Source organism: Bufo gargarizans, chromosome 3 (assembly GCF_014858855.1).
Source record: "Bufo gargarizans isolate SCDJY-AF-19 chromosome 3, ASM1485885v1, whole genome shotgun sequence".
Taxonomy (NCBI): Eukaryota; Metazoa; Chordata; class Amphibia; order Anura; family Bufonidae; genus Bufo; species Bufo gargarizans.
Window position 1 is genome coordinate 419,647,925 of NC_058082.1, and position 18,703 is coordinate 419,666,627.

The 18,703-nt window shown below is 45.8% G+C and overlaps 1 protein-coding gene across 1 annotated transcript in view; it reads right to left on the minus strand.

Moving 5' to 3' along the window:
* ETNK2 (ethanolamine kinase 2) overlaps nucleotides 1-18,703 on the minus strand; it is an 80,212-nt gene that overhangs the window by 7,118 nt on the left and 54,391 nt on the right. The window contains exons 4-6 of the mRNA XM_044288407.1: nucleotides 11,418-11,560; nucleotides 11,251-11,334; nucleotides 8,681-8,841 (exon numbers count right to left, since the gene is read on the minus strand). Coding sequence (XP_044144342.1) covers nucleotides 8,681-8,841; nucleotides 11,251-11,334; nucleotides 11,418-11,560 — 388 coding nt within the window. The remainder of the gene's footprint in view (nucleotides 1-8,680; nucleotides 8,842-11,250; nucleotides 11,335-11,417; nucleotides 11,561-18,703) is intronic.

Genomic DNA, 18,703 nt, shown 5'->3' on the forward strand with positions numbered 1-18,703 from the left:
ACTCCTGCAAAGGAAAACTGGCTATAGAGCCAATCGCAACTAATCAGATCCCATCTTTCATTTCTCAGAGCTCTTTTGGAAATTGAAAGGATCATTCTGATTGGTTGCTAGTTTTCCTTTGCACAAATAAATCTCCAAAAAGAAATCATCTCTATGTGTTCCATGAGGTCATCCATGACCCCCTCCTCTTCCTTACAGTCCTGTAACAAGGACATCTGCAATAGGACTATAATTAAGCCACACCACTTGGCTAAGGCTTGTCCTCACAGTCTGTCTCCAACCAAAGATGGAGATCTGCAGGAAAACCTCTGTATGAGGCCTCATGCACACGACCGTTGTGTGCATCCGTGGCCGTTGTGCCGTTTTCAGTTTTTTTTTCGCGGACCCACTGACTTTCAATGGGTCCGTGGAAAAATCGGAAAATGCACCGTTTTGCAGCCGAGGCCGTGATCCGTGTATCCTGTCCGTCAAAAAAATATGACCTGTCCTATTTTTTTGACGGACAACGGTTCACGGACCCATTCAAGACAATGGGTCCGTGAAAGAACACGGATGCACACAAGATTGGCATCCGTGTCCGTGATCCGTGGCCGTAGGTTGCTTTCATACAGACGGATCCGAAGATCCGTCTGCATAAAAGCTTTTTCTGATCTAAGTTTTCACTTCGTGAAAACTCATTTCCGACAGTATATTCTAACACAGAAGCGTTCCCATGGTGATGGGGACGCTTCTAGTTAGAATACACTGCAAACTTTGTACAAGACTGCCCCCTGCTGCCTGGCACCACCCGATCTCTTACAGGGGGATATGATAGCACAATTAACCCCTTCAGGTGCGGCACCTAAAGGGGTTAATTGTACTATCATATTCTCCTGTAAGAGATCAGGGCTGCCAGGCAGCAGGGGGCAGACCCCCCCCTCCCCAGTTTGAATATCGTTGGTGGCACAGTGTGTGCCCACCATCGCCCCCCCCCCTTCCTCCCTCTATAGTTAAAAATCGTTGGTGGCACAGTGTGCGCCCACCATCGCCCCCCCTTCCTCCCTCTATAGTTAAAAATCGTTGGTGGCACAGTGTGTGCCCACCATCGCCCCCCCTTCCTCCCTCTATAGTTAAAGATCGTTGGTGGCACAGTGTGCGCCCACCATCGGCCCCCCCTTCCTCCCTCTATAGTTAAAAATCGTTGGTGGCACAGTGTGCGCCCACCATCGGCCCCCCCCCCCTCTCTCTATAGTAGTAACAACCATTGGTGGCAGTGTGCGGCCTCCCATCTCCCCCCCCCATCATTGGTGGCAGCGGAGTTCCGATCGGAGTCCCAGTTTAATCGCTGGGGCTCCGATCGGTAACCATGGCAACCAGGAAGCTACTGCAGCCCTGGTTGCCATGGTTACTTAGCAATAGTACAATAGTAGAAGATTCATACTTACCTGCTTGCTGCTGCGATGTCTGTGACCGGCCGGGAGCTCCTCCTACTGGTAAGTGACAGTTCTTTAGCAATGCACCGCACAGACCTTTCACTTACCAGTAGGTGGAGCTCCCGGCCGGTCACAGACATCGCAGCAGCAAGCAGGTAAGTATGAATCTTCTACAATTGTACTATTGCTAAGTAACCATGGCAACCAGGGATGCAGTAGCTTCCTGGTTGCCATGGTTACCGATCGGAGCCCCAGCGATTAAACTGGGACTCCGATCGGAACTCCGCTGCCACCAATGATGGGGGGGGGGGGGGGGGGGAATGGGAGGCCGCACACTGCCACCAATGGTTGTTACTACTATAGAGAGGGGGGGCCGATGGTGGGCGCACACTGTGCCACCAACGATTTTTAACTATAGAGGGAGGAAGGGGGGGGCGATGGTGGGCACACACTGTGCCACCAACGATTTTTAACTATAGAGGGAGGAAGGGGGGGGGCGATGGTGGGCACACACTGTGCCACCAACGATTTTTAACTATAGAGGGAGGAAGGGGGGGGCGATGGTGGGCGCACACTGTGCCACCAACGATATTCAAACTGGGGAGGGGGGGGTCTGCCCCCTGCTGCCTGGCAGCCCTGATCTCTTACAGGAGAATATGATAGTACAATTAACCCCTTTAGGTGCCGCACCTGAAGGGGTTAATTGTGCTATCATATCCCCCTGTAAGAGATCGGGTGGTGCCAGGCAGCAGGGGGCAGTCTTGTACCAAGTTTGCAGTGTATTCTAACTAGAAGCGTCCCCATCACCATGGGAACGCCTCTGTGTTAGAATATACTGTCGGAAATGAGTTTCACGATGTAGCTCATATCCGACAGTATATTCTAACGTAGAGGCGTTCCCATGGTGATGGGGACGCTTCAAGTTATGTTCGGGTGTCCGCCTGGCCGTGCGGAGGCAAGCGGATCCGTCCAGACTTATAATGTAAGTCAATGGGGACGGATCCGTTTGAAGATGACACACTGTGGCTCAATTTTCAAACGGATCCGTCCCCATTGACTTGCATTGTAATTCAGGACGGATCCGTTTGGCTCCGCACGGCCAGGCGGACGCCAAAACGACTTTTTTTTCATGTCCGTGGATCCTCCAAAAATCAAGGAAGACCCACGGACGAAAAAACGGTCACGGATCACGGACCCACGGACCCCGTTTTTGCGGACCGTGAAAAAAAATGGTCGTGTGCATGAGGCCTTATCTGCAGGATTTCTACAAAACTGTTTGTGTCAGGATCAATTATGCTGCAGATTGACAACCAGTGAGGTCAATTATAGTTCTTTCTTACTTTTAGCGTTTATTTCTAGGTTTAGTGTTCCTTTAACCACCTCAGCTCCCCTAGCTTAAACCCCCTTAATGACCAGACCACTTTTTACAATTCTGCACTACACTACTTTCACAGGTTTATTGCTCGGTTATACAACTTACCACCTAAATGAATTTTACCTCCTTTTCTTCTCACTAATAGAGATTTCATTTGGTGGTATTTCATTGCTGCTGACATTTTTACTATTTTTGTTATTAATCGAAATGTACCGATTTTTTTGGCAAAAAAATTATATTTTTCACTTTCGGTTGTAAAACTTTTCAAATAAAACTACATTTCTATATAAATTTTAGTCTAAATTTATTGTTCTACATGTCTTTGATAAAAAAAAATGCAATAAGTGTATATTTATTGGTTTGCGCAAAAGTTATAGCATTTACAATCTATGGTACAAAAATGTGAATTTTTTGCATTTTGAAGCAGCTCTGACTTTCTGAGCACCTGTCATGTTTCCTGAGGTTCTACAAGGCCCAGACAGTAGAAACACCCCACAAATGACCCCATTTCGGAAAGTAGACACCCTAAGGTATTCGCTGATGGGCATAGTGAGTTCATAGAAGTTTTTATTTTTTGTCACAAGTTAGCGGAAAATGATGATTATTATTATTATTTTTTTTCTTACAAAGTCTCATATTCTACTAACTTGTGACAAAAAATAAAAACTTCCATGAACTCACTTTGCCCATCACGAAATATCTTGGGGTGTCTTCTTTCCAAAATGGGGTCACTTGTGGGGTATTTATACTGCCCTGGCATTTTAGGGGCCCTAATGCGTGAGAAGTAGTTTGAAATCCAAATGTGTAAAAAATGCCCTGTGAAATCCTAAAGGTGCTCTTTAGAATTTGGGCCCAAAACACATTGCCCAACTTCTCCTGAGTATGGCGATACTACGTGTGACACTTTTTTGCAGCCTAGGTGGGCAAAGGGGCCCAAATTCTAAAGAGCACCTTTAGAATTTCACAGGGCATTTTTTACACATTTGGATTCCAAACTACTTCTCATGCATTAGGGCCCCTAAATTGCCAGGGCAGTATAAATACCCCACAAGTGACCCCATTTTGGAAAGGGGACACCCTAAGGTATTTGCTGATGGGCATAGTAAGTTCATAGAAGTTTTTATTATTTGTCACAAGTTAGCGGAAAATGATGATTTTTATTTATTTATTTTTTTCTTACAAAGTCTCATATTCCATTAACTTGTAACAAAAAATAAAAACTTCCATGAACTCACTATGTCCATCACGAAATACCTTGGGGTGTCTTCTTTCCAAAAATGGGGTCACTTGTGGGGTATTTATACTGCCTTGGCATTTTAGGGGCCCTAATGTGTGAGAAGTAGTTTGAAATCCAAATGTGTAAAAAATGCCCTGTGAAATCCTAAAGGTGCTCTTTAGAATTTGGGCCCCTTTGCCCACCTAGGCTGCAAAAAAGTGTCACACATGTGGTATCGCCGTACTCAGAAGAAGTAGGGCAATGTGTTTTGGGGTGTATTTTTACATATACCCATGCTGGGTGAGAGAAATATCTCTCTAAAAGTCAAGTTTTCCCTTTTTTTTATACAAAGTTGTCATTTTAGAGAGATATTTCTCTCACCCAGCATGGGTATATGTACAAAGACACCCCAAAACACATTGCCCAACTTCTCCTGAGTATGGCAATACCACATGTGTGACACTTTTTTGCAGCCTAGGTGCGCAAAGGGGCCCAAATTCCTTTTAGGAGGGCATTTTTAGACATTTGGATTCCAGACTTCTTCGCACGCTTTAGGGCCCCTAAAATGCCAGGGCAGTATAAATACCCCACAAGTGACCCCATTTTGGAAAGAAGACACCCCAAGGTATTTCGTGATGGGCATAGTGTGTTCATGGAAGTTTTTATTTTTTGTCACAAGTTAGTGGAATATGAGGCTTTGTAAGAAAAAAAAAGAAAAAATAAATCATCATTTTCCGCTAACTTGTGACAAAAAATAAAAACTTCTATGAACTCACTATGCCCATCAGCGAATACCTTAGGGTGTCTTCTTTCCAAAATGGGGTCATTTGTGGAGTGTTTGTACTGCCCTGGCATTTGAGTGTCTCCGCAATCATTACATATATGGCCAGCATTAGGAGTTTCTGCTATTCTCCTTATATTGAGCATACGGGTAAAGAGATTTTTTTTTTTCGTTCAGCCTCTTGGCTGAAAGAAAAAATGAACGGCACAGATTTCTTCATTCGCATCGATCAATGTGGATGAAAAAATCTCTGCCCAAAAAAAAAGAAAAGGAGGGGAAAGGCATCTGCCAGGACATCCAAACCCACTCAGCCCGTATGCCCTGGCAAACCCGATTTTTCCATTCACATCAATCGATGTGGATAAATAAATCATTGCCGGGATTTATTTATTTTAATATACAAAGTGTTTGCCAAAGCATATGAACACCGCCCCTCAGCTCATAAGCCTCGGCAAACGTATCTTTTACTGCAGAGGAGAAATCTTGTCTTGCAGCGCCGCATACACCGACTTTTGTGTAATCTGACAGCAGCGCAATGCGTCTGTCAGAATGCACATCAGTGCTGCAGCTGGTTCATCGGTTGGTCCACCTAGAAGGTAAAAAAAACTAAACAAAAAAGAAAAAAACAGGCTGCAATGCAATAAATTTATTAACATGAACTTTATAATAACATTTGAACAGAACATTAACTTTTATAAACTTTATTGAACTTTTGGAACAGAACATTCACTTTTTTGCTTACCGGTGATTTTTTTTTTGTTTTGCTTTTTTTTTACCTTTATAGGACAAACCTCTCCTTTCCCATGGGACAATGTGCAAAGCGCAAATCGCCCAAAGATGTGGCGAAGTATATTATGCACTTTGTCACAGGTGAAAGGAGAGGTTTGCAGCAGCTCTGTGTGAAAGGGCCCTAAGAGCCCTGTGTGCCTGTCCTGTGTGATGCAATCCCTATGCTAATAGTGTACCTGTGTGTGGTACTTCCGGAAAAACTCCCCTAAGCATAGGGCAGGGTGGTCAGAGCAGTCAGGACAGAAATAGGGGGTGTCACGCCTTATTCCACTCCTGCTACAGACACAACATCTTTTTCGGGGTGGCGCTTGGGTTGAGGTACCAGCAACGACACTGGGGAAATATCGCTCGTGTAGGCGGCTCACTACACTGGTGGATGGGGCCACGGAACCTCCTGGATACAGGAGGTTCTCGATGATCTCTTCCTGAAATTTGAGGAAGGATCCTGTTCTCCCAGCCTTACTGTAGAGAACAAAACTATTATACAGTGCCAATTAAATTTAATATACAGACACCTTGTTATACCAGCGTCTGGTGCGGTGGGACACTAAATAAGGAGCCAACATCTGGTCATTGAAGTCCACCCCTCCTATGAGCAAATTATAGTCGTGGACAGAGAGGGGCTTTTCAATGACATTGGTTGCTCGTTCAATTTGTATTGTCGTGTCTGTGTGAATGGAGGAGAGCATGTAAACGTCACGCTTGTCTCTCCATTTCACCGCGAGCAGTTCTTCGTTACACAAGGCAGCCCTCTCCCCCCTTGCAAGACGGGTGGTAACGAGCCATTGGGGGAAGCCCCGGCGACTAGGTCGCGCGGTGCCACAGCAGCCAATCTGTTCTAAAAACAAATGCCTGAAGAGGGGCACACTTGTGTAAAAATTGTCCACATAAAGATGGTACCCCTTGCCAAATAAGGGTGACACCAAGTCCCAGACTGTCTTCCCACTGCTCCCCAGGTAGTCAGGGCAACCGACCAACTCCAGGGTCTGATCTTTACCCTTATAGACACGAAATTTGTGCGTATAGCCTGTGGCCCTTTCACAGAGCTTATACAATTTGACCCCATACCGGGCGCGCTTGCTTGGGATGTATTGTTTGAAGCCAAGGTAAAATGTATAAGGGACTCGTCTATGCAGATGTTTTGCTCAGGGGTATACAAATCTGCAAATTTCTGGTTGAAATGGTCTATGAGGGGCCAAATTTGGTGTTAAGGTGGTCTATGAGGGGCTGAATTTACCAAAAAATCCATCTAGTGTAAAACTGTATATATGAGACAGGAATGAAGGGGAGTTATTGGGGAGAGGGAAACAGCAGAGCACTGCAGCTACACACGGGAGCGCACAGCATCATGGGTTACTATGATGCTGTGTGCATCGGGTCCCCCGCGGGAGTATTGTCCTGCACTCATATGATATTAAGAGTGCGGGACAATATCCCCGCGGGCGGCCCGGTGCACACAGCATCATAGTGCCCATGATGCTGTGCGCCCCTGTGAGCACGATGTATGCCGCTGCAGGACATATGGCCCGCTCACAGACCGTATGTCTCGGAGGGCATACGGTAGTGTGCATGAGCCCTAAGAAGAGCCCATCCGCTCAGCATGGTGCTGGTAAGGAAAAGATATGAGAGGGAAATTCATTATTCTCCATGCACTGTTTTTGGTGCACAAAAGTTGCTAATCCACTGGATTTTTTCAACTGGGCTCTTCTTAGGATTCATGCAATTGTGACTTGTGAGCGTGGCAAGGTTGGGGCCCCGACTCATTTATCATTATTTACACCAGAAACGGGCAACCCATTGCCTGCGCTGGGGCCAATGTTTCTGGCTGCACTACGGATTATACAGGAATGATGCTGATTATTTTTTCTTGTACCACTAGCTATTGAAGGGATAAAAATCTGCAATGATTAGTTCCTTAAAAAATAATTCTAGGGTTCAGAGCTCAGCCGATACCCTTCTTCAGCAGTGAAAATATCAGATAGCTATTTTTATTGCTAAAGAAGGGCTCCTATGTGCCCCAATACCTCACAGATTTTTTATCACTTAACCAACCAGCTGACTGAACTTTAATAGCAACTTAGCACATAGCGTTCTATATTGAGAACTGTGACACTTGGTGTGCATCCAAATGCTGATGTTCTGGGTGCTGAGACAAAGGGAGTCTGTCGCCACAAAATTTACTGTTAAGGCCTCTTGCACACGACCATATGTATTTTGCGGTCTGCAAAAAATGGATCCGACAAAAATATGGATGACATCCTTATGCATTCCGTATTTTGTGGAACGGAACAGCTGGCCCTTTATAGAACAGTCCTATCATTGTCCGTAATGCAGACAATAATAGGACGTGTTCCTTTTTTTTGCGGAACGGAATGACAGACATGCGGAAACGGAATACACACAAAGTAACTTCCGTTTTTTTGCGGACCCTTTGAATTGAATGATTGAATGATTTTTTTCACGCACATGATAAAAAACTGAAGGTTTACAAACAACATCTCTTAGCAACCATCAGTAAAACACGCATTGCATCTGCACTTGCTTCCGGATGCAATGCGTTTTTCACTGAAGCCCCATAGACTTCTATGGGGCCAGGGCTGCGTGAGAAACACAGAATATGGCTTCTTGCACACGACCGTTGTTCTGGTCCGCATCCGAGCCGCAGTTTTTGCGGCTCGGGTGCGGACCCTTTCATTTTAATGGGGCCGCAAAAGATGCGGACAGCACTCTGTGTGCTGTCCGCATCCGTTGCTCCGTTCCATGGCCCCGCATAAAAATATAACATGTCCTATTCTTGTCCATTTTGCGGATAAGAATAGGCATATCTACGATGGGCCGCCTGTACCATTCCGCAAATTGTGGAAGGCACATAGGCGGCTTCCGTGTTTTGCAGATCCGCAATTTGCGTGGGTCAGGATTCAGTGCAGGTGCAATGCACCCACGCAGAATTCTCGCCCGTGTGAAAGGGGTCTAAGTGTTAGCAGTTTCCTAGCTGTGCTGTAAGATTTACAGCTGTGTTTGGCCCTTGCTGTCTCATCTCGTGTCAGTAACCAGAAATGTTCCCATTTATAGCTAGAATAGAAATCCCCCTTCCCCCGCAAACTCACCAGTACAAACTGATTGACTTGCATACAAAGTTTGTCCACCTCTTTGTCTTGGGGCTCTCCCTCTACTCCTTTCAGCTTTCTGCAGGCCCCCAAGTAATGCCGCAACCACTGGCGCTGAGTCTCTCTGTCAGGAAACAATCGATAATCTGGCTCTCTCACTCCTAGAAATGTAGGCAGAAGTTTACACTATTAGCTCTCACATTTATAATGCTACCGCCTTAAACATCTCAACCATACAGTGAAGTGCTTCAAAGATTGGGACTTTGTGGACATGCTAGCCAGTTTCAAGCTTACGCTAAGCAATACTTTGTTATTTTTGGTTGACATTGACGATTTATGTATGGTTATCTGAACATACACTTCTTGGTCAGTGATGGTCAGTTCGCAGTGTTCGCCAGCGAAGGTTAGACTCACCCGTCCGGCGATGCACAGGTAAGCCCTTACCTGTGCCGGGAGCCGGTCTGAAATCAAATGCAGTCACCTGGAACAAGCAGTTCTAAGAACAGCCGCCGGGGGCCTTCATCGGGCTGTTTTTGGAACTGCCTGCTCCCGCATTTGATTTCAGACCAGCTCCTGGCGCGGGCACAGGTAAGGGCTTACCTGTGCATTGCTGGACGGGTGAGTTACCTTACTAAAGATGGCAGTCCGCATGTGTTCGCTGGCGAACACTGCGAACTGACCATCACTGTTCTTGGTATCTGCTGCTTTGAGGTAATTCCCTAGTAAAGTTTAAAGCATGTAGAGGTGGCTATCAAGAGGAGAGGGCAGGAAATTGCAAATTATATAACTTAAGATCAAATTGTTAAGATGGCCATAGACATTAGGCAGCACCATGTATCCATGTTTCCCTTACTGGTTAAAGGAGTTGTCTCACTTCAGCAAATGGCATTTATCATGTAGAGAAAGTTAATACAAGGCTCTTACTAATGTATTGTGATTGTCCATATTGCCTCCTTTACGGCTTGATTCATTTTTCCATCACATTATACACTGCTCGTTTCCATGTCGTTACAACCACTCTGTAATCCATCATTGGTGGCCGTGCATGCACAACATAGGAAAAAGCATCGGCCTCTCTGGTAGCCGGGGCTGTGGGAGATCACATAGGCTGGTGATTTTTATTATAGTGTGCAAGTACGGCCACCAATGATTGATTACAGGGTGGCCGTAACCATGGAAGCGAGCAGTGTATATTGTGATGGAAAAATGAATCCAGTCAGCAAAGAAGGCAATATGGAGAATCACAATACATTAGTAAGTGCCTTGTATTAACTTTCTCTACATAATAAATTCTATTTGCTGAAGTGACACAACCCCTTTAAGTTCCTATTAGACTGCATGACATTCGGGCCAACTATCGGGAACAAGCGTTCATAGGAACTCTTGTTTATCGGCTGATGGGCACCTTCTATCAGGATGAAAGATGCCCGATTATTGGCAGCACATCCCTCAGTGTAATAAGGAATATGCTGCCGATAAAGCGTCCAACCACGGATGGATGTGTTATCATTAGGGATGAGCAAATCCCCGCAGGTGAAGAAGTGCCCAACTGCCGCTTGATTGACAGGGCCCTGCTTGCACTGCTACTCCAAGTAGCCGCACAAGAACAGAGACTCTGCTTCCACTACTAGAGCAGCTACTGTTCATGCGCCACTACACTTTATGGTATTTGGTGCATGAAGTTGCTTGGTCACCCCAGCTCCAACTCCACTCCATTTTCCACAGCTGTCACTGACCACACTGTCTATATATAAGTAACAGACTCCTTATTGGTGGCCAGCGGTAGTCAGCTTTGTGGTACGCAAACTCCTGTATGGCCCATAACAGAACCAATTATTTTGCCCTGGTTGGCACAAATGTCACCTGCAGCATAGAAAGAGACCACTGTTCAGATGAGTGAAGGCTCTTTGAGGGTCTCAATGACTCTGGCTCAAAGCTGGGCTTTCAGTATCTGCCTTTCACCTGATCCTAAGGCCTCTTGCACACGAGCGTGACGGATTAGGTCCGGATGTGTTCAGGGTGCGTTCAGTGAAACTCGCACCATTTTGCAAGCAAGTTCAGGCAGTTTTGTCTGCGATTGCTTTCAGTTGTTCAGTTTTTTTCGCGTGGGTGAAACGTGCATTGATGCATTTTTAATTTGCGTGATAAAAAACTGAAGGTTTACAAACAACATCTCTTAGCAACCGTCAGTGAAAAACGCATTGCATCCGCACTTGCTTACGAATGCGATGCGCTTTTCACGCAACCCCATTCACTTCTATGGGGCCAGGGCTGTGTAAAAAACACAGAATATAGAACATGCTGCGATTTTCACGCAACGCACAAGTCATGCATGAAAAAACAATGCTCATGTACCACAGACCCATTGAAATTAATGGATCAGGATTCAGTGCGATGCATTCACGTCACGCATCGCACCCACGCAGAAAACTTGCTCGTGTGAAAGGGGCCTAATAGGTTTTCCGGGACTCGTAACTGTCTATAGCACACTATGCCAACAGTTCCTGCAAGAAGAGGTGACAGCCAACTAGCAGTAGCAGTAAGTTATATGTATAAAACATTTATATTACCTGCAAATTCGTTAAAATGGTTAGCGATGTCATAGGCCTGGTAATTGTACCCAGCGTATTCATAATCAATAAATCGGACATGACCTGTCAGGAAATCAATAGAGCATTTTAGCGAACGCTGTTAGACTTGTTTTGTGAAAACAAATGCGTCCCTACAGTGTCCCTACCTTCTTCTTCATTGTAGATAACATTCTTACATAGTAAGTCATTATGGCAAAGGACAATAGGTGATTCGAGGGAGGGCAAGTACTTTTGTAGCCAGAGAAGTTCCTCTTCCAACACCTTCAGGCTGGGAATCCCTGCTGGCAATCTACAGGTGAGTGAATAAACGTGAGTTATAATTCTGCATATGTAGAGAGATTTTGATCTGATCTGGATACGTTCTGCATCAAAAAGTCACACAAGCAAAGTGTACAGATCAATGCCAGTCTTATGAACAACAGTGGTGCTTTGACTGGCGTTCTTCTCTCTATACCCACTTACAATAGGGAAGAATCAACCAAAATATACCTTAAAATGCATCCTGGGAAACCTGTCTTAAATCCAATTTTAGATTTGTTGATTAAAAGTAGGTGTGGCTGATGTGTTCATCACGTGACAAATGATCCGCCGTAATGCTAGGTTATACCATCACTTGCTGATTGATGGGGGTCAAAATGACGGTACCGCAACTACTACTCAGAATGAAGAAGCACTGCTGCTCCGAGGTGGATTTTTTGCAGTTTTGTGCAGGGAACAATCCAAAAGGACCCAGGTCTCTTTGTTCTTGTAACTGGTGGTGTCCCAGAAGTCAGGCTCATACCGATCATAATGTCATGACATATTACTGGATGCAAATATTCCTTTTTTCAGAGTTATGAAAAAAAATAATATAGCACTGAAAATCTGATGGGCAGCAATATATAACTGAGCTAAGCAAGCTTTATGCAAAAAATAAAAATAAATATTTCCTCATTTACCTGGTTCTCTTCTGGCCCTTTGTTTACATGCAATAAAAACAATCTCTGCCCCTCCCCCTGCTCTGCTAAGGGAGTGAATACAAGAGCTGCCTTATGTGACATGTCTGCCTGCCTGCTGGGAGACTCTGCAGCATGTTGTATGTGTAGGACTACAAGTCCCAGCTGTATAATTACACTGCTAAGGGAGTGAATACAAGTGCTGCCCTGAGTGACATGTCTGCCTGCTGGGAGAATCAGCAGCATGTTATATGTGTAGGACTACAAGTCCCAGCTGTATAATGACACTGCTAAGGGAGTGAATACAAGAGCTGCCCTGAGTGACATGTCTGCCTGCTGGGAGAATCAGCAGCATGTTGTATGTGTAGGACTACAAGTCCCAGCTGTATAATGACACTGCTAAGGGAGTGAATACAAGAGCTGCCCTGAGTGACATGTCTGCCTGCTGGGAGACTCTGCAGCATGTTGTATGTGTAAGACTACAAGTCCCAGCTGTATAATGACACTGCTAAGGGAGTGAATACAAGTGCTGGACTGAGTGACATGTCTGCCTGCTGGGAGACTCTGCAGCATGTTGTATGTGTAGGACTACAAGTCCCAGCTGTATAATGACACTGCTAAGGGAGTGAATACAAGAGCTGCCCTGAGTGACATGTCTGCCTGCTGGGAGACTCTGCAGCATGTTGTATGTGTAGGACTACAAGTCCCAGCTGTATAATGACACTGCTAAGGGAGTGAATACAAGAGCTGCCCTGAGTGACATGTCTGCCTGCTGGGAGACTCTGCAGCATGTTGTATGTGTAGGACTACAAGTCAAAGCTATATAATGACACTGCTAAGGGAGTGGATACAAGAGCTGTCCTGAGTGCTCGGAGAATCAACAGCATGTTGTATGTGTAGAACTACAAGTCCCACTTGTATAATGACATTGCTAATACACACAGGATCTTCCCTCTACCTTCTTGTGCAATGCTCTCTCTAGTCTGTCAGATCCTGTGCCCAGAATTGTCACTGCTGCAGCTAGCCAGTATGTGCAGCTGAAGGGGTTAAGAATCTTAGGAGAGAGAGAGAGCAGAGGGTAGTGAAGGGGGCGTGGCCAGCACAGTGACATAAACAACCTTTATCAGAGCAGAGAGAGAAGCTTAAATCACAGGTCATGTGACCCTCAGTGAAATCCGAGAAACCAGCCACTGCAGATAAAGTGAGTTAATTGGAAAGCTGTTACATTTGCTTAGTTAGGAACATAGAAAGAACAAAAAAATAACTTGGACAACCCCTTTAAGATCCGGAAAGCCATATAGAGGTTTTCTGGGAATAATTATTTTTAAGCTAGTGCCCGCAGCCTGCCTCCTGAAACAGAAGATTCGTACTTAGGGTGGGTTCATATCTGCGTTCTGGATTCAGTTATGGATTTTCATTATAAAATGGTTATAACGGAATCAATAAGACGGAAGTACGGATCCGTTATGCTGCCCATAGACTTGTATTATGACGGAATGCAAAACGGAAGTCTTTAAAAGGCATTCCGTTTTGCTTTCCATCTTAATAAAAGTCTATGGGGAAGCATAATTTATCCGTCTGGTTTCCGTTATGCAGAATAGAGAAAAAAGTCCTGTCGACAGGACTTTGTTTTCCGTCTTGCATAATGGGACCCAGATGGATCCGTTATGCTTCCCCATAGACTTCTATTAGGACAGATCAAAACGGAATGCCTGTAAAGGCTTCCTTTTTTACTTTATTTTCCGTTATAGTCATGTTATAATGGAAAGCCATAACTGAATCCAGAATGCAGATGTGAACCCACCCTTACCTGCTTCACGCTGCTCCGCTCCTCCAACCTCCGGTCCCTGCACTGTTTACATTCGGCAGGGCATGGTCACATGCTCTGCTGCAGCCAATAACTGGCTTCAGCTGTGTTGTGGCCTCATGCACCACATAACCGTTAAAGCCAGCTATTGGCCGCATCAGAGAGTGTTGTGACCATGACCATACCCTGCTGGATGTTAACAGTGGGGCACCAGAAGATGGAGCTAGCAGAGGCAGTGTCGAAGACCGGAGCAGCGTGGAGCGGGTAAGTAGAAATCTACAGGAACTTGCTAAAAAATCATTATTACCAGAAAACCATTGTAGAGGGATTGTGCAACTACAAATCTTCTTTATTTTTTATGACAATACAAAACGGTCTGAGGTTTTGTATCCACAAAATGAACACAGGCAGGTGAAAAAGGCTTTACAAAGCAGTGCTTCACTGGAGAACTGAAGCTTTGCTACCATGTCTTCTGCTGCCATCTCCTGGTTGTGAGAAAAGAAAGACCTGAGCCTGACAGGTAAAGAGGTGAGCACAAATCAGGAAGAATTATAAAAATCAATCATCACCATCCAGCTACTGGCTTATTAACAAGTCTCCCAAATTGTGGCTATGTTCATGAATATAGGTAGTGTTGCAACAGCAGCTAAAATAAATACAAAAAACTAATATGTGCAAATTGTACCATAGTGTCATACTATATTCTACTGATGCATTACCTAGAGAAGGTGCGGCTGTTGCATCTAATACACCTCAGCTTAAAGCAGTTATACTAATGACCTAGGCCTTTAACATAAGATCAGCGGGGAGTCACTAATGCGGCACCCTCTTCAATCAGTGGCGGTGCAGGATAATTACAGCTATTTGCCCCAAGTGAATTGGAGAGGAAGCAGTAATTACACTGCACTACCGCCACAAAGTAGGTGGTGTAAAGGTAAACACTAAAGAGGACGCACTGCTCGTACAAGCACTGCAGCCCCCTTAAACAGCTGACTGGTGGGTGTTCCCGGGATTCGGATCTCCGCCAAACTTATACTGATGACCTGAACTGAGGATATATTGTCAAAATCTGCAGCTGGACAAGCCCTTTAAATTACACATTAAGGCCTCATGCACACGGACGTTTTTTTTCACGGTCCGCAAAACGGGGTTCCGTTGGTCCGTGATCCGTGACCGTTTTTCCGTCCGTGGGTCTTCCTTGATTTTTGGAGGATCCACGGACATGAAAAAAAAGTCATTTTGGTGTCCGCCTGGCCCTGCGGAGCCAAACGGATCCGTCCTGAATTACAATGCAAGTCAATGGGGACGGATCCGTTTGATGTTGACACAATATGGTGCCATTTCAAACGGATCCGTCCCCATTGACTTTCAATGTAAAGTCTGGAGTTCTGTTATACCATCGGATTGGAGTTTTCTCCAATCCGATGGTATATTTTAACTTGTAGCGTCCCCATCACCATGGGAACGCCTCTATGTTAGAATATACTGTCGGATATGAGCTACATCGTGAAACTCATTTCCGACAGTATATTCTAACACAGAGGCGTTCCCATGGTGATGGAGACGCTTCAGGTTAGAATATACAAAAAAACTGTGTACATGACTGCCCCCTGCTGCCTGGCAGGTGCTGCCAGGCAGCAGGGGGCAGACCCCCCCCCCTGTTTTTAACTCATTGGTGGCCAGTGGGCCCCCCCTCCCCTGTTGTTAACTCGTTGGTGGCCAGTGTGCGCACCCCCCTCCCTCCCTCCCTCTATTGTTTTAATACATTGGGGCCAGTGTGCGCGCCCCCCAACCCCCCCTCCCTCCCTCTCTTGTTTTAATACATTGGGGCCAGTGTGCGCGCGCCCCCCCAACCCCCCTCCCTCCCTCTATTGTTTTAATACATTGGGGCCAGTGTGCGCGCGCCCCCCCAACCCCCCCTCCCTCCCTCTATTGTTTTAATACATTGGGGCCAGTGTGCGCACCCCCCCACCCCCCTCCCTCCCCCCATTGTAATCATCATCGGTGGCAGCGGAGTAGAAGATTTTCATACTTACCTGGCTGCTGGCTGCTGCGATGTCTGCGTCCGGCCGGGAGCTCCTCCTACTGGTAAGTGACAGCAATGCGCCGCACAGACCTGTCACTTACCAGTAGGAGGAGCTCCCGGCCGGACGCAGACATCGCAGCAGCCAGCAGCCAGGTAAGTATGAAAATCTTCTACTCCGCTGCCACCGATGATGATTACAATAGAGGGAGGGGGGGGGGGGGGTTGGGGGGGGTGCGCACACTGGCCCCAATGTATTAAAACAATAGAGGGAGGGAGGGGGGGTTGGGGGGGCGCGCGCACACTGGCCCCAATGTATTAAAACAATAGAGGGAGGGAGGGGGGGTTGGGGGGCGCGCGCACACTGGCCCCAATGTATTAAAACAATAGAGGGAGGGAGGGAGGGGGGTGCGCACACTGTGCCACCAACAGTTAACAACAGGGGAGGGGGGGGCCGCACAATGATATTCAAACTGGGGAGGGGGGGGGTCTGCCCCCTGCTGCCTGGCAGCCCTGATCTCTTACAGGGGGATATGATGGGGTTAATTGTACTATCATATCCCCCTGTAAGAGATCGGGTGCTGCCAAGCAGCAGGGGGCAGTCTTGTACACAGTTTGTAGTGTATTCTAACTAGAAGCGTCCCATCACCATGGGAACGCCTCTGTGTTAGAATATACTGTCGGATCTGAGTTTTCACGAAGTGAAAACTCAGCTCTGAAAAAGCTTTTATGCAGACGGATCTTCGGATCCGTCTGTATGAAACTAACCTACGGCCACGGATCACGGACACGGATGCCAATCTTGTGTGCATCCGTGTTCTTTCACGGACCCATTGACTTGAATGGGTCCGTGAACCGTTGGCCGTGAAAAAAATAGGACAGGTCATATTTTTTTCACGGCCAGGAAACACGGCTCACGGATGCGGCTGCCAAACGGTGCATTTTCCGATTTTTCCACGGACCCATTGAAAGTCAATGGGTCCGTGAAAAAAAACGGAAAACGGCACAACGGCCACGGATGCACACAACGGTCGTGTGCATGAGGCCTAACTATGTATTTTATAATAAACGAGTACAGAGACCACTTATAAGAAGCTGTACACCAATTTTCTGGCATACAAAAGTTAAAAAAATGTGGGCAAGTGGTATGGCTCTTCAGATTCACTATAATTTATGCAAGAAACTAGGGGAACTTATAGCACAAATCTACATCAGATTTGCTTTTATGACACACAGACTGCCAGACGATTCACCAAATTTATGAAAGGGAACCAGTCACGTCAAACGTGTTGTCTGAGATGAATGCAGTACAGTATGTTATAGAGCAGGAGGAGCTGAGCAGATTCATACATAGTTTTATGGGAAAATATATTTAGTATAACTTATAATTTATTCATTAATATCCATGCACTTTCTGGGCTTTGAAGTGATTGACAGCCTTCCCTCTAGGACTGTGTATACAGAGATAGCTGTCAATCACTGATAGCACCGCCTCCTGGACTTCAAAGCCCAGAATGAGCAGGAATCTAAATTAATTAAATACAAGCTATACTGAATCTTTTCCCATAAAACTATGCATCAATCTGCTCAGTTTCTCCTGCTCTATATGTTGACCGCCGAATGGTGACGCCTTAACTGCACCAAAGGTCTAATTTGTATACTAAGAAAGAGCATCATTAGGCCTCTTTCACACGGGCGTCATGTTTTTGGGCTGGATAAGATGCGGGTGTAATGTGTTTTGCACGCGCGTGAGAAAAATCAGCATGTTTGGTAACCAAACACGAACTTCTTCCCTAACATGCTTATAAGGGAAAATAATAGCATTCTTAATACAGAATGCATAGTACAATAGGGCTGGAGGGGTTAAAAAATAAATAAATAATAATTTAACTCACCTCAATCCACTTGTTCACGCAGACCGGCTTCTCTTCTGTCTTCATCTTTGCTGTGCAGTAGGAATAGGACCTTTGATGACGTCACTGCGCTCATCACATGGTCCGTCACATCATCCATCACCATGGTGATGGATCATGTGACGGACCATGTGATGAGCGCAGTGATGTCACCACAGGTCCTTTTCCTGTGCACAGCAAAGATGAAGACAGAAGAGAAGCCGGGCTGCGCGAACAAGTGGATTAAGGTGAGTTAAAACATTTTTTAACCCCTCCAGCCCTATTGTACTATGCATTCTGTATTAAGAATGCAATCTTTTCCCCTTATAACATGGTCCCCATCCCCATCATCTCCTAGCAACCGTGCGTAAAAATCGCACCACATCCGCACTTGCTTGCGGATGCTTGCAATTTTCATGCAGTCCCATTCACTTCTATGGGGCTTGCGTTGCGTGAAAAACACACAAAGTAGAGCATGCTGCAATTTTCACACAACGCACAAGTGATTCGTGAAAATAACCGCTCATGTGCACAGCCCCATAGAAATGAATGGGTCTGGATTCAGTGCGGGTGCAATGCGTTCACCTCACACATTGCACCCGCGTGTGAAAGAGGCCTAAGGCTACTTTCACACTCGCGTTTTGTGCAGATCCGTCATGGATGGATCCGTTCAGATAATACATCCGTCTGCATCCATTCAGAACAGATCCGTTTGTATTATAGCCAATGGAAAGTCAATGGAGGATGGATCAGTTTTTTCTTGTGCCACATTGCG